Source organism: Vigna umbellata, chromosome 2 (assembly GCF_029865625.1).
Source record: "Vigna umbellata cultivar VRB3 chromosome 2, Vumbellata_1.0, whole genome shotgun sequence".
Taxonomy (NCBI): Eukaryota; Viridiplantae; Streptophyta; class Magnoliopsida; order Fabales; family Fabaceae; genus Vigna; species Vigna umbellata.
This window is the reverse complement of record NC_142166.1, coordinates 35792121-35806682: the sequence shown is the minus strand read 5'-3', so window position 1 is coordinate 35806682 and position 14562 is coordinate 35792121. Positions and strand designations below refer to the sequence as shown.

At 33.7% G+C, this 14562-nt stretch overlaps 2 protein-coding genes across 2 annotated transcripts; one reads left to right on the top strand and one right to left on the bottom strand.

Moving 5' to 3' along the window:
* Positions 1-5333: 5333 nt before the first annotated feature.
* LOC148203883 (uncharacterized) lies at positions 5334-6316 on the top strand. Its single transcript, XM_088107799.1, has 2 exons — positions 5334-6174; positions 6282-6316. Exons 1-2 carry the CDS (start codon positions 5334-5336, stop codon positions 6314-6316), a joined length of 876 nt encoding a protein of 291 aa, XP_087963925.1.
* Positions 6317-10885: 4569 nt separating this feature from the next.
* LOC124839767 (heavy metal-associated isoprenylated plant protein 9-like) lies at positions 10886-13314 on the bottom strand. Its single transcript, XM_088107999.1, has 5 exons — positions 13072-13314; positions 12839-12953; positions 12583-12755; positions 12389-12479; positions 10886-11361 (listed from the first exon to the last, which is right to left on the bottom strand). Exons 1-5 carry the CDS (start codon positions 13252-13254, stop codon positions 10886-10888), a joined length of 1038 nt encoding a protein of 345 aa, XP_087964125.1. The 5' UTR covers positions 13255-13314.
* Positions 13315-14562: the final 1248 nt, after the last annotated feature.

Genomic DNA, 14562 nt, shown 5'->3' with positions numbered 1-14562 from the left:
AATTTTTATAATCTCTATATAAAATTACTAGATAACATGTGTAGTAAGGTAACATGATAAAATGCACCATACTTTGTATATGAATAAAAAAATATGAAACACTATGCACTCTTTTTAATTATCAATATACTGATTAATATTTTTATACTTAAAGAAAAATGTTAGGATCAATAAATTCGACCAACGTCAATGTTGTTTGGATGAGATGATTTTTAGTGATTTGGAAAGATAAATTTAAGGGATTGAGTTTGTTTGATCTTTGCATGAATAAAGATAATAGAGAAAAAAAAAGCATGTCAACACATTTTAAATTATAAAAATACTTACTCTTTTTTACAGTGTATTTTTTTTATACTTTTGTTTCTTTCAGAGTATCTTTCTGTTTTTCTGTTCAAGCTTAATTTAACAAATCATCCACAAATAGTTTGATTAATTAAAACAAAATTAAAAATAAACCATCATAATTGAAGATTGACCAAAATTTCTTATTTTTCAAACTTTGAATAATAGAACTTTAGATTTTTTTTTTAAAACGACAACATTACAATTTAACCAAATTAAATTACAAAGCCACAAGGAGCCTAACTAATGGTCATCCCCAAATACGAAGCCAATATCTTCTCACGTCATACTCTTAAAATTTCAAAAAACTTACATTCACTCACTCTATCTAACTTTGGTTTACAAAAATAACTAATAACATCGGTTTATCGGCCTTTAAAGTTGAAGTCGAAACCAATATCATATCGAAATACATTAAATTGACATCAGATTTAAAAAAATCAATGTTAATTGACGAACATAAAGTAATATCTGACGTAGGAGATAGAGCAAATTGACATCATATATAGTTATTGTCTGACGTTAATTAATGTCAAATTTTGTCATTGTCCAACGTTAATAATTTTTTTGTTTTTTTAATTAAACGTGATTCATTTTTAGAATTTTGCAAGACCTGAAAAGCAGAAAAACAACAAATTTAATCTTGCTTTTAGTATTTTATAAAGTATGAACTATGAACTATAAGCAAAAGCACAACAACACACAAAAGTTATACAATAGTAGTATTAACTTGTGATTTTTGGTTTTGATAGCTATGATTATTAGTGTTGGTTGGATTTTTCTTACCACTCCTTCAAACCCCTAGTTCAGGAAAAAAAACTCTAGGAGTTCATATTTTGGGTCCCTGCAAAGTATAAAAATTATTTGGAAAGTGAACAACGATATATCTTTAAACAAACATAATATGGATTTGGGGTTGAACAAAAATTTCCAATCACATGACAGCTTGCATAGGCGTATGTTCCTTCTAGATTTTCAAAAAATGTTGTTTTCTATTTTTCATCATTTTTTTCCAAACTTTGCAAAAATATTTCACATACCTAGACTTTGAATTTTGATCTAAATTTTTTTGTGGGGACTTCTCATGATATTCTGGTGCTTGAAAAAATTTTCAAATCATTTGAAGTTGTTTTCAACATACTCTCATAAAAGTTTGAGGAGAGAAGATGGTCTTTCGCTAAGATAAAGTGAATGAATTTTCAACCTCTCGTCCAAATTTTTATTGAATTCACTAACATATAACATTTTGACGTCTAATTCTAAGGCATTTGACATCATACGTAAGTTCATTTTCGCGAAATTTACCTAATAGGACGTCTGACTTCATAATATCTGATATCTTATAACTTATTAACATCGGACAAGTCTAAGTCCGACATGATGTTATACGCTATTTTTGTACTAATACATACACTCCATGATATTGAAAATAAATAAAATAATCATTTCGTAAGCTTATACTTGGAGCAGGTTCATTAAGTTATCAATGAAAACAAATGGCATGACATTGTAATTATTATTTTGTTTAAACTAATCACTCGTCCAAAATTTATTTAAAGTTAACTTCTACCAATTTTATTTTATTATAATATAATTTTATTATTTAATTTTTTTTATCATTTTAAAGTAGGAAAACATAAGACTGAAGAGAGGGTAAATGCTGAAGATAAGGGAAAGGAGAAGAAGACCTCTGATTATGCTATCTTGGTACACCAATACGTGATAAAGGAGAATGGGGAGGAGAGTGGTCATAAGAATAGAGGAACAACTAATTCCTCCTTAATTAACGATAGAAGGGGCTTGTCCATACCCCTTCATTGATGTCATCATGGAGACCTCATTCTTTAAGTAACGGAAGGCCCTCACCCTAAACCACTATGACAACAACATTTTGTTGTATACATCACCTCAGTCAGTCTCTTCTCAACTGACAATTTTTTCATGTGCAAGGCCTTCCCATGACTCTGAAGGGAGCGTTCTAGAGTGGTTCAGCCGCCTACCTTCCTACTCCATTCATTGTTTTGATACCTTGATGTCATCCTTCACAACATAATTTGCCACTAGTTGGAACTATCATATCACCTCCATAGCACTCCTCAATGTTAGGGAGGAGAAGGGAGAGTCCTTGCAAACCTCCATCGATGGGTTTAAGAGGGTGACTTTGAAGATCAACAATTTGAATCCTGAGGTAGTTCTACACTATATGATGACCTATGCATGACGTCGCCTACAAGCATGGATGAGTTAAGATAGTGGGCCACTAAGTCATGCGACTTGAAGAAATGAAAGAGTATAGGAACAAGATTCGAGTCGAGATCATGTCAGCTAAAAAGAAAAGGTTTGATCGAGATCCATCACAGAAGAATAACTCTGGACAAAGGGAACCCAAGCCTACCCGATTCTCACACTATACACCTTTAAACTCTAGACAAAAGTCTCGTTTGTTGGAGGAAATGTTACAAGCTGATTTTATACCACCACTCAAGAAGTCACAAAACCTGCTAAATGCCAAACATAAACAAGTATTGCAGGTATCATAACAACAATGATCATACTATGGATGAGTGTGCTACGATCAGAGATAAGGTTGAGGAGTTGAACTGGGTTGGCCACCTTAGATGCTTCGTGAAACTTGATGATGAGGGGAGTTCACATTTTAGGTACTGGAGGTTCAAGGATCAAAGAGAAGGTCAAGAGATAGAGAGAAGGAAGAAAAAATAGGAACCAACCCAGTGCGAGGAGAGGTGCACTAATGCTAGACCCTCAATTGGGGGCACAATCAATACCATATTTGTAGGTTTCGTTGGTGGCGGGTCCTCGTCTTCAGCCAAAAAGCGACATCTCAGGATTGTACAATTTGTCAACATAGTAACCAAGACATATAGGAAGAAGATAAAGCCTCTTATTACCTCTACAGATGCTGACTTTCAAGGAGTGGATCCAAACCAAGCCGATCCTATGGTCCTAATGGTGGAGATTGAAAATTTTCTCGGTTAAAAGATCCTAATAGATCAAGGCAGTTCAATGAATATACTCTATTGAAAAATCTATCAAAAGTTGGAGTTGTCAAGGGAGGTAATGACTCTGTTCGACGAGTCTATAAACAACTTTTATGGAGAAAGGGTGTCCACGAAGGTCTGTATATCGACTTACACACCACCTTTGGAGAAGGTAGCTTGACAAGGACCATGCTAATCTGATACCTAGTCATAAACGTTCACACGTCTTATAATATCCTGTTGGAGCATTCATCACTCAACCTACTAGGAGATATGGTGTCCACCTCCCTCCTCACTATGAAATTCCATCATCATCGAATGATATCATCACAGTTCATGGTGACGAAAAGACGACTCGAGAGTGTTACATAGCGAGCTCGCAACTCCTAATCCCCCCGCTCAGTACCAACATTGTCGAACGAGAAAGAGTAGTCGACACAGTCATAAAAGGTGATGACCTCGACTTTAGGGTTAGTAGTGATTTGCAGATGGAGCCCGATGGAAAACCAAGATGTTTTCTTTACAAGAAGGCCAAGACTTAGAGATAGGAGCGATAGTGGAAAAAGAAGGAGAAAAGGCTATATAACCCAAGTTTTTTTTTTTTACAATGTCTTCCTGTTTTCATGGACAACAACCGACCTCCCAAGAGTTAACCTAGGGTAATCTCCCATAGGCTATCTATTTTCAGCGAGGTCAAACGAGTTTCACAGAAGAAAAGAAGTTAAGAGAGGAGAAAAGACTAGCCACTAAGGCCGAAGCAAAGAAATGTTAGCCAGAAAAGAGGTTACATTTTAATATATCATATCCCATTTTTTTTATTTCCTTTTCAGTTAATATTTTAAAAGCAGTTAATATTCTGAAAGTGATCCCTTTTAAATAGAAACCATTTTCAAACGTGTGGGTGTGCCATGATTCCTGCAACAATCTCTTCTAACGTTATAAAAATACTTTGTGATGGTTTTTAGAGCACTATAGAAAATTTCATATCAGGTCACTGAGCCTACTCTTTATTTCATATACATTACCATCGTGTTTTAAGAGCAAGGGTTCAGAAACCAGAATTTAAGCAAGCATACAACAATGGCTGGAGATTGAAGATGATCGAAACAACATTTGTTTTTGCGTTTCGTTTTGGGCATCTTTCAGAAAAATATATTCAGTTTTTATTTTTCTTCTTTATCTGTTGTATACATACGCACACTGGAGATTGAAAGGTACGCTGCTTCTGGTTTTAATTAATATTGTACGCTTCTGGTTTTAATCCAGAGTTTTTTCATTCTGCGCACACTGATTATTTTCATACATATATATAAATATATATTATTTATTGTTTACGTTTCATATTGGATGCCTTTTTCCTGTTGTTGTTATATGCGTATAATATATATATATATATATATATATATATATATGTATATATATATATATATATATATATATATATATATATATATATATATATATATATATATATATATACATACGTTGTTATGGTGTTATGATAGGCACTGGTATACACGCAATTAGGATTAAAGTGCGCGTGGACATTATACTAATATTTAATGTTAGTATACTAATTTTTGAATATTATATATTTATAATATGACTCTTATATTTTATTTAGATTAAATATAAGACCTATAGAGAATTTATTGTTTAGTGATAAATATAATTTTTAATAATTAGAGAGTAGCCACAACATCTTTAATTAATTAAATTATATTATAAAGATCACTTTATTGAAACATTAATTGTAATTAATTATATATAATGTGATGAAGTATACCCACATGATTTTCCTTACATTTGTATGATTAATTAGGATAAAATATTTATTATAATTCTTAATTTTCCCATAGGAATTAGGAATGTGATATAATTTAATAGTTTTATCATAAGGTTAAATGAGTCTAATTGAGTAAGACTTTAGCCCATAGACAAGTTTTATGTTAATAGACTCATTGGTAAAGACATGTTTTGTATTGGTAAAACATGACATTTATTTTAGTCTCAAATTATGATAATGAACATGAATATTTTGAATTTGCAGTTTCTCAATCTGTGAATATTTCTGATATCAAGTGTGGTATTCCCGAGTTGAAAGGAGATAATTATAAGATTTGGAAGGAGAGAGTTCTTCTTCATTTAGGCTGGATGGACATAGACTATGCTATTAGAAGACCTGAACCACCGGGTATTATTGAGACTAGCACTCCAGATGCCATTGAACTTTATGAAAAATGGGAGAGGTCAAATCGTCTCTCCGTAACGTTCATAAAAACCAACATTTCCGCTGGAATCCGAGGTTCGGTTGATCAGTATGAGAATATCAAGGATTTACTGAGGGCTATTGATGAGCAGTTTACGACATCTGATAAATCTCTTGCCAACACTCTTATAATGCAGTTTTCATCCTTAAAGCTCACTGGAATTAAGGGAGTGCGTGATCATATCATGCACATAAGGGACATTGTGGCTCAACTAAAAGCTTTGGAAGTTACCATGTTTGATTCTTTCCTAGCGCACTATATTTTGTGCACTTTGCCTCCCCATTACGCTCCCTTTAAAATCTCTTACAACACACATAAGGACAAGTGGTCTATTAATGAATTATTGACCATGTGTGTTCAAGAAGAAGAAAGGCTATTGATTGAAGAAGGGGAGAAGGTGAACTTGACCACTTCATTTAAGAATAAGAAGAACCAAGTTAATAAGAAGGGAAAGATTCCTGCTCAGCCAGTTATTAAGAAGGAGTCCAAATGTTTCTTTTGTAAAAAGAAGGGACACATGAAGAAGGAATGTCAAAAGTTTAAGGATTGGCTTGAAAAGAAAGGTAATTTGTTTGCTTTTGTCTGTTATGAATCTAATTTGACTAGTTTTAATCATAACACATGGTGGATTGATTCTGGTTCTACAACCCATGTTTCTAATACCTTGAAGGGTATGGAAAACCTAAGGAAATCGATGGGAAGTGAGCAACACATCTATTTTGACTAGTTTTAATCATAACACATGGTGGATTGATTCTGGTTCTACAATCCATGTTTCTAATACCTTGCAGGGTATGGAAAACCTAAGGAAACTGATGGGAAGTGAGCAACACATCTATTCAGGAAGCAAGATGAGTTCACATGTTGAAGCCATTGGGACGTGCAATTTAGTTTTAAGCAGTGGTTTTGTTTTATGTTTAGAAAAGACCTTTTATGTTCCTAGTTTTAGCAAGAACTTGATTTCTATTTCACAACTTGCACCTTTGGGTTTTTCCTTTAATTTTATGGATTCTGGTTTTAGTTTATTGAATAAATCCAAAGTTATTGGCTTTGGGGAATTATGCGATGGTCTTTACTTTATTAAATTGCAAAACAACGTTGCTTATAGTTCTATGCATGTTTCCGCTGGGTTAAAAAGATGTGTTATGAATGAGGATTCTTTTGTTTTATGGCACCGTAGATTGGGACATATCTCCATTGAGAGAATTAAGTGATTAGTAAATGAAGGAGTACTTTGGATTTTACTGATTTTGAGACTTGCATGGATTGCATTAAGGGTAAGCAAACTAACAAGTCCAAAAGAGGTGCTAAGAGGAGTTCAAGTTTACTAGAAATTATTCATACAGATATTTGTTGTCTGGATATGGACGCAAGTAGTCCAAAATACTTTATCACCTTTATAGATAATTGCTCACGATACATGTATCTGTACTTACTTCGTTCTAAGGATGAAGCCTTAGATGCCTTTAAAGATTTTAAGGTTGAAGTAGAGTTACAATGTGGAAAGAAAATTAAGATTGTGAGATCAGATAGAGGTGGAGAGTACTACGGTAAACACACGGAGAATGACAAGCACTTGGTCCGTTTGCTAGATTTCTTCAAGAACATGGGATTGTTGCCCAATATACCATGCCTGGCTCTCTAGATCATAATAGTGTAGCAGAAAGAAGAAATCGAACCTTGATGGATATGGTGAGAAGTATGAGGAGTAATTTAAAACTTCCTCAGTTCTTGTGGACTGAAGCACTTAAGATGGCTGTGTATATAGTAAATCGGGTCCCAACTACGGCTGTTTTAAAAACACCTTTTGAGTTATTCAAAGGTTGGAAACCTAGTTTACGACATGTACGCGTTTGGGGATGTCCGTCTGAAGTGAGAATTTATAATCCACAAGAGAAGAAACTAGACCCAAGGAATATTAGTGGGTATTTCATTGGATATGCTGAAAAGTCCAAAGGGTATAAATTCTATTGTCCAACTCATAACACTAAGATTATGGAATCAAGAAATGCAAAGTTTCTTGAAAATTATTTGATTAATGGGAGTGATTTAAATCAAGACATTGATCTTGAAAAAGATCACTATGAAGCTCAAACCTCTCAATCAAATTAAAGATTGGTAGTCATTCACGCTCCTCCAGTTCAAAAGCAAATTAGACAACCAATAATTGAAGTTCCACAAATTGTTGAGAATGATAATATAGATCAGGTTGTTGATGAGGAACAACAAGTAAATGTTGAACAACCAGTTGAACAACAAGCTTCTCATCAAGATGTTGACACAACATTAAGAAGATCTACTAGAATAAGAAGACCAACAGTTTCTAGTGATTATGAAGTGTATTTACAAGAATCAGATTACAACATTGGAGCCAAAAATGATCCTGAAACGTTTTCACAAGCCATGAGTTCTAAAGAATCAAACCTATGGTATGATGCCATGAAAGACGAGATGGATTCTATGGCATTCAACAAAGTCTGGGATCTCGTTCAGTTGCCTGATGGTGTAAAATCCATTGGATGTAGATGGGTCTTTAAAACCAAGAAAGACTCAAAAGGCAACATTGAGAGACATAAGGCAAGACTTGTTGCCAAAGGATTCACTCAAAGAGAAGGAATTGACTACACAGAGACCTTTTCTCCTGTATCTAAGAAATATTCCTTCCAAGTAATTATGGCATTAATAGCTCATTTTGATTTTGAGTTACATCAAATGGATGTGAAAACATCATTCCTTAATGGTGATCTAGAGGAAGAGGTTTACATGAAACAACCTGAAGGATTCTCTTCTAAAGACAATGAGCACTTGATATGTAAGCTTAATAAATCCATCTATGGATTAAAACAAGCCTCCCGCCAATGGTATCTAAAATTTCATGATGTTATCACTTCATTCGGTTTTGAAGAAAACGTCATGGATCAATGTATATACCAAAAGGTCAGTGGGAGTAAGATTTGTTTCCTTGTATTATACGTGGATGATATTTTGCTTGCAACCAACGATAAGGGTTTGTTATATGAAGTGAAACAATTTCTCTCAAAGAACTTTGACATGAAGGATATGGGAGAGGCATCTTATGTCATTGGCATTAAGATCCATAGAGAAAGATCTCAAGGCATTTTGGGTTTGTCTCAAGAGACCTATATCAACAAAGTTTTAGAGAGGTTTAACATGAAGAATTGTTCACCAAGTGTAGCTCCCATTGTAAAGGGTGACAAACTTGAATTAAGTCAATGCCCGAAAAATGATCTTGAGCAGGAACAGATGAAAAATATTCCATATGCTTCAGCTGTCGAAAGTCTTATGTATGCTCAAGTTTGTACTAGACCTGACATTGCATTTGCAGTTGGAGTTTTAGGAAGATATCAGAGTAATCCAGGTGTTGACCACTGGAAAGCTGCAAACAAAGTAATGAGATATCTTCAAGGAACAAAAGATTTCATGCTCATGTATAGACGAACTGATAATTTGGAAGTGGTAGGTTACTCTGATTCAGACTTTGTTGGTTGTGTTGATACCATAAAAGCTACATCTGGCTATGTTTTCATGCTAGCTTGTGGAGTTGTATCTTGGAGTAGCAAAAAGCAGACCTTGACTGCTACTTCTACTATGGAGGCTGAGTTCGTTTCTTGTTTTGAGACTACTTCACATGGTGTATGGTTGAAGAGTTTTATATCTGGGCTTAGAGTTGTGGAATCAATTTCTAGGCCACTTGTATTGTGATAACTCTACTGCTGTTTTTATGGCTAAGAATAATAAAAGTGGAAGTCGAAGTAAACACATTGATATTAAATATCTAGCCATAAGAGAACGTGTTATAGAAAAGAAAGTGGTCATTGAGCAGATGATTGCTGATCCTTTAACTAAAGGCATGCCACCAAAGAATTTTAAGGATCATGTAACGCGAATGAGACTTGGTTCCATGATATGACAATCATTGTAAGTACTTTCATTTTGATAAAACTCTTATTCAGTTTAATGTTTTCTCAATTATTTGTGCACATAATTAGTTACTTTGAGAAAACTCATTTAATTGTGACCTAGAATAGACATATGGTTTATTCATTAGAGTTAAGAGCTTGTGGTGTGAGACTAAATACATCGTAAGACATGGGAGATAATACTCATTATTAGAGGATCTGTCACCATGATTCATATATTTGGTCTCTTATTACGTTTGATGGTTGAATAAAATGGACCAAGTGGGAGAATGTTAGCCTTATACAGAAAAGAGGTTACATTTTAAGAATCTATCATATCCCATTTTTTTTATTTCCTTTTCAGTTAATATTTTAAAAGCAGATAATATTCTGAAAGTGGTCCATTTTAAATAGAAACCGTTTTCAAATGTGTGGGTGTGCCATGATTCCTGCAACAATCTCTTCTAACGTTATAAAAATACTCTGTGATGGTTTTTGGAGCACTACAGAAAATTTCATATCAGGTCATTGAGCCTACTCTTTATTTCATATACATCACCATCGTGTTTTAAGAGCAAGTGTTCAGAAATCAGAATTTAAGCAAGCATACAACAATAGCTGGAGGTTGGTCTTTCTGCTTCCGTTTTCTTTCTTATAAATCTGAATATGATTAAATATGTTTGTTTGAGATATTTAGATTTATCGAATCTTTAGTATGAATTGTTTACGGCTGTTACAAGATGGATTCGTCAAGGAAGCACATTACGCAACATGGCTAACTATTATCGTGTTGGTAAAAAAGGCCAATGGAAAATGGTGGAACTATGTACTACACGGACCTTAACAATATATGTGTATGCTAAGGACGCCTATCCCTTACTCAACATTAACCGACTGGTAGATAAAGTAGTCAGTCAAAATCTACCACGTTTCTTAAACGTCCACTCAGGCTATAACCCAAATTCCAATCGCTGAAGGTAACAAGCTAAAGATCGCCTTCATAAAAAAAAATCAATTATTATTGTGAGTTCATACCTTTTGAACTAAAAAACGTTGGAACAACTTACGAAAGACTCATGGATAAGGTATTTAATCACTTTATCAACAAAAGTGTTGAAGTATACGTAAATGATATGAAGTCTTCCACCCCTGCTCAACATTCCCAAGATCTTGTCACATTTGCTCTTACATGCATTAACATGTTTGCAAACAGCAAATAATCGAAGAAAGGAAAAAATTAAAAAACTATTATTACTATCTGTGTAATATTCTTCATACATCAAATTAATTAAAAACAATATTTCACAATATGGAATCCTTTCTCCTTCTTTCTTTCATTGATCCTGTGATGAGTTTATGAAATGCAACATGCATTGGGATTTTCATCACTGAATAGCTGAGGGGGTGGTTCCATAACATAGAGTGGTTGGTAATAGTAGGAGTACATCATCTTCTTCATGCTTTCATCATCAACGTTAACCACCACTCCATTCTCATCACCAACCACTTCTTTCTTTGCCACTTCTTCTTCTTCAATACCTTTCTCTTCTTTACTCTCATTATTGCCATCATTTCCACCTTCTTCTTTCTTAGGTTCTTCTGCTGGTTTCTCCTCTTCTTTTTCTTCTATCTCTTCCTCATGTTTGACCTCTTCTGCTCCAGGGTTCTCTAATTCTTTCTTTTCTGCTAAGGGTTCAGGTTCTGGCTGGGGAACTATTTTGACCTGTTTTCTGGTGCGTCTATGGACATAGTCTACTAGCTTGTTTGCATCCATGGTCCCAGTCACAATGACCTTCCCTGTGCTAAGCTCTGCCACTGCTGTTTGAACTCCTACATTAATAACAAAAACATGTTTTCACATTTACATCATTAAAGGGATGATTTGGATTTTTTAGGCATTATATTGCATATACATGTTTATATATTTATGTATTGAACATCATTATATTTTACTTGTTCATCAAAAGCTGATAAAACAGCCCTTAGATGAATCGATGCCATTAATAGTTTTTAAATCATGATGCTTTTTTTGATGTTGTATTTGTTAAACCGTCCTGCATTCTAGTTTACAAGAGTGTTTTACATACTATTGCCTAAATTTTATTAGTTTATGAAATCATGAATGAAATTTGTTCGTTGAATTAAAAGAGAAACTAGATTGATTATTTAATTTTTAATAAATTTAAATAATAATAAAATATATAAATAAAGGTGCTGTTAGGAAAAAATTGGCTTTCACAAGATCTTCATTTCTTTCTAATTTTAGGTGCATTGGAATGAAGAAGAATACCAAGTATAGGTTTACAGTCAAAATGCTGACTTGTACTCTGGAAGATAAAAGCATTAATGGATGGACAATCAAAGTGCTGACTTTGTCTTCTTAATTTGTACCTTTTTTTTTTATCAAATTATATTTCTTTTATATTTTTGAAAATGACTTTATTTATTATTATTATTTATCTACATACGGGTATTCGAGGGACAAGATAAATATCAATATTAGTTCAACTGTTTCATTGAAAAAAAAAATCATAAAATAGTTCTGTCCTTTAATGAACGTGAAAAATCACTCATTTTTTTCTTACAGTCTATTTTTCTAAATACAATCTTTTATAAGTATATTACTCCAAATGAACGTGAAAGAATGATAATTGCAAATGATTGATGGAGTTTTTTGCTGTCATAATTGCAAAATTGTATGAGAAAATGACTAAATTTGTGTTTTATGCATGCTTTTGTTCAAAGTAATTCTTCAAAGTGATTACATTCTCCCCAAATGAAGTTAATCCAAATCAGTCTCTTTCAACTACAACCAGCAATTGGTGTTACCATCACATTAGATGAGAATAAGTGTTACCTCTCATTTTGAATATCTTCCGTTTGAGCTGCTCAGCACAGGCCTCACAATGCATGTTGATGTTAAGTTCCACAGTAACCGGTTCAATAGCCTGTAACAGGAAACAATTACCATTTATTAGTTAAACTTTGTAGATTTATGTTTAATATAATTTTCATTTCTTTGAAAAACAGGAAAAGGGAAGTCTTGGATACCAGAGAAGTAACAATTTCTGGTGTAGGTTCTACTTCTGGTTCTGGCAATGGAGACATAACTTGGACTTTTTTCTTTGTTTTTTTCGTAATTATGTTACATATTGCTTCAGGCTCCACTGTTCCCCTTATGGTAACTTGATTTTCAGCCATATCAATCACCACTGCTTCAACTCCTGTTCGAAGAAAATTACAAACGAATGAAAACGTGGCAGCCCATATGACGTCAAAATCAAACTGATAGATGACAGAATAGAACCTCGCATTTTCATAATATATTTTTTTATTTTCTTGGCGCATCCTATACAATGTAAGTCAATAAACAGCACAATTGGAGATGGTGGTTTAGACTCTTTCTTCTCCTCTGCAGCTTCCTACCAAAACCAAGATAAGTAAAACAAAATTTTCGAGCCCAGAAATATGTAAGAAAAACTAATATAAATGAGAAAGCAGAATGAGAAAAGTGAAGGCTCACTTGTTTTGCATCCTCACCCATTTGCTCTTTGAATCGAGATGAAAAATGAAGTTAGTGTTTTGATTTTGGGAGAAAAGGGGCTTAAAAATCAAGAGATGATGTTGGTTAAGAGGTATACAGAAGACAGTTACATAAAGAAAGAGTAGGAGTATCACACACTGAGTATGATAGGTAAGTGGTGGGTAAACAGTAAGTAGCATAAGCCAAACTATAGGATATTCCAGAGCACATGCAATATGTCACAATAAATGCACCATGAAACTCCTGGTTCAATACTTCTTTTGGAATTGTTTTCGAACTGTTGGAGGATGGTTATCATATTTATGCACAGGGAGAAGATTATGAGAGGGAGAGAGCAAAAAGTAGCCTTGAAAATGATAGCACTTGCCGACTAGTTCATTTTTCATGACCAGGTGGTGAAGTGTTGATTTCTGAGAGATGCATGGCACGTGTATATGACTGTAGGAGTACCTATTCTGCATTTCATACTATGTTATGTGTTTGATGACTGTTCTGAATTTTACCTATATTTGGTTTAGGCTCTATTTTGCTCAATTATTTACGATTTTTCGATGAAAGAGCATTTGCAAATGAAATAAGCGAGAAGGTGATCACATGCATATTGTGATTTCTTAAAATGAGTTGTAACATATGAGCATTCTCTTTCTTCAACATTAGTTCTTGAGCAACGCATTCCAACCCGATTTTCGTGACATATATATATAATTGGGATGTGAATGAAACGTGGGGATCTGATAAATCACTTGCATATTGCGTGCAAATTAAACACTAGTACAAGAAAGTTAGTCCCCACATGTATTGTTTCTTACCTTTTTCTAGTTTCAATGACAAAGCATAATTTTGTGTATCTTATCTTCATTTCATTGCACCCTCATCAGAAGATAGATTCATTTGGATTGTTAAATGCCTCTTTTTGGCTTTATGACCAATAATCCATCTTCCGCTATTAGATATATATAAACAAAATCCATAATATATACCAAAACGTGATGAAGGAAAACTCTATCAAAAGTTACCTTAACCAGATCAGATGGATATGGGTGACTTGGTCGGGTGAAATTGTTTTTGAATCACATCAAAACAAAACAAGACCCTTTTGAAGGGAAACTTTAATTGAAAAGCTTTTGGTTTTATCACTGCTAAATTTTGGAACATATAGTGTCATTGCTTAATGATGTGTTCAAGTACCGAACATACATCCAATAGAAAAATTACTCTATTATTTTCATCTAAAAATTTAGCAAAATCATTTTTCATTGATAAAGACAAGTAAAAATTGTCTGGCCCTGGTTCATTCTCAAGGGATCACGCGCATCAATGAATTGTAGCCATCGGTTTTTCTACATATCATCATGTAAATTCTCCAATTTCTTGAATTTTCCTTTTATAATAAGCACCAGCCATAGAAATGTAGTCATCCGTTTTTTGACCAGTAAGCATATTCTGCAATATTCTTGAATTCCTTCTTGTTCATTTCAGGATATATG

Excerpts from the sequence above, each read along its gene's own strand:
- LOC148203883 (XM_088107799.1), top strand. The coding sequence starts at position 5,334 with ATGACATTTATTTTAGTCTCAAATTATGATAATGAACATGAATATTTT. Across the intron at positions 6,175-6,281 it reads GGATTGGCTTGAAAAGAAAG|GGTATGGAAAACCTAAGGAA; the intron begins GTAATTTGTTTG and ends AATACCTTGAAG.
- LOC124839767 (XM_088107999.1), bottom strand. The coding sequence starts at position 13,254 with ATGCTACTTACTGTTTACCCACCACTTACCTATCATACTCAGTGTGTG. Across the intron at positions 12,756-12,838 it reads ATATATTATGAAAATGCGAG|GAGTTGAAGCAGTGGTGATT; the intron begins GTTCTATTCTGT and ends TTCTTCGAACAG. Across the intron at positions 12,480-12,582 it reads CAGAAATTGTTACTTCTCTG|GCTATTGAACCGGTTACTGT; the intron begins GTATCCAAGACT and ends TTCCTGTTACAG.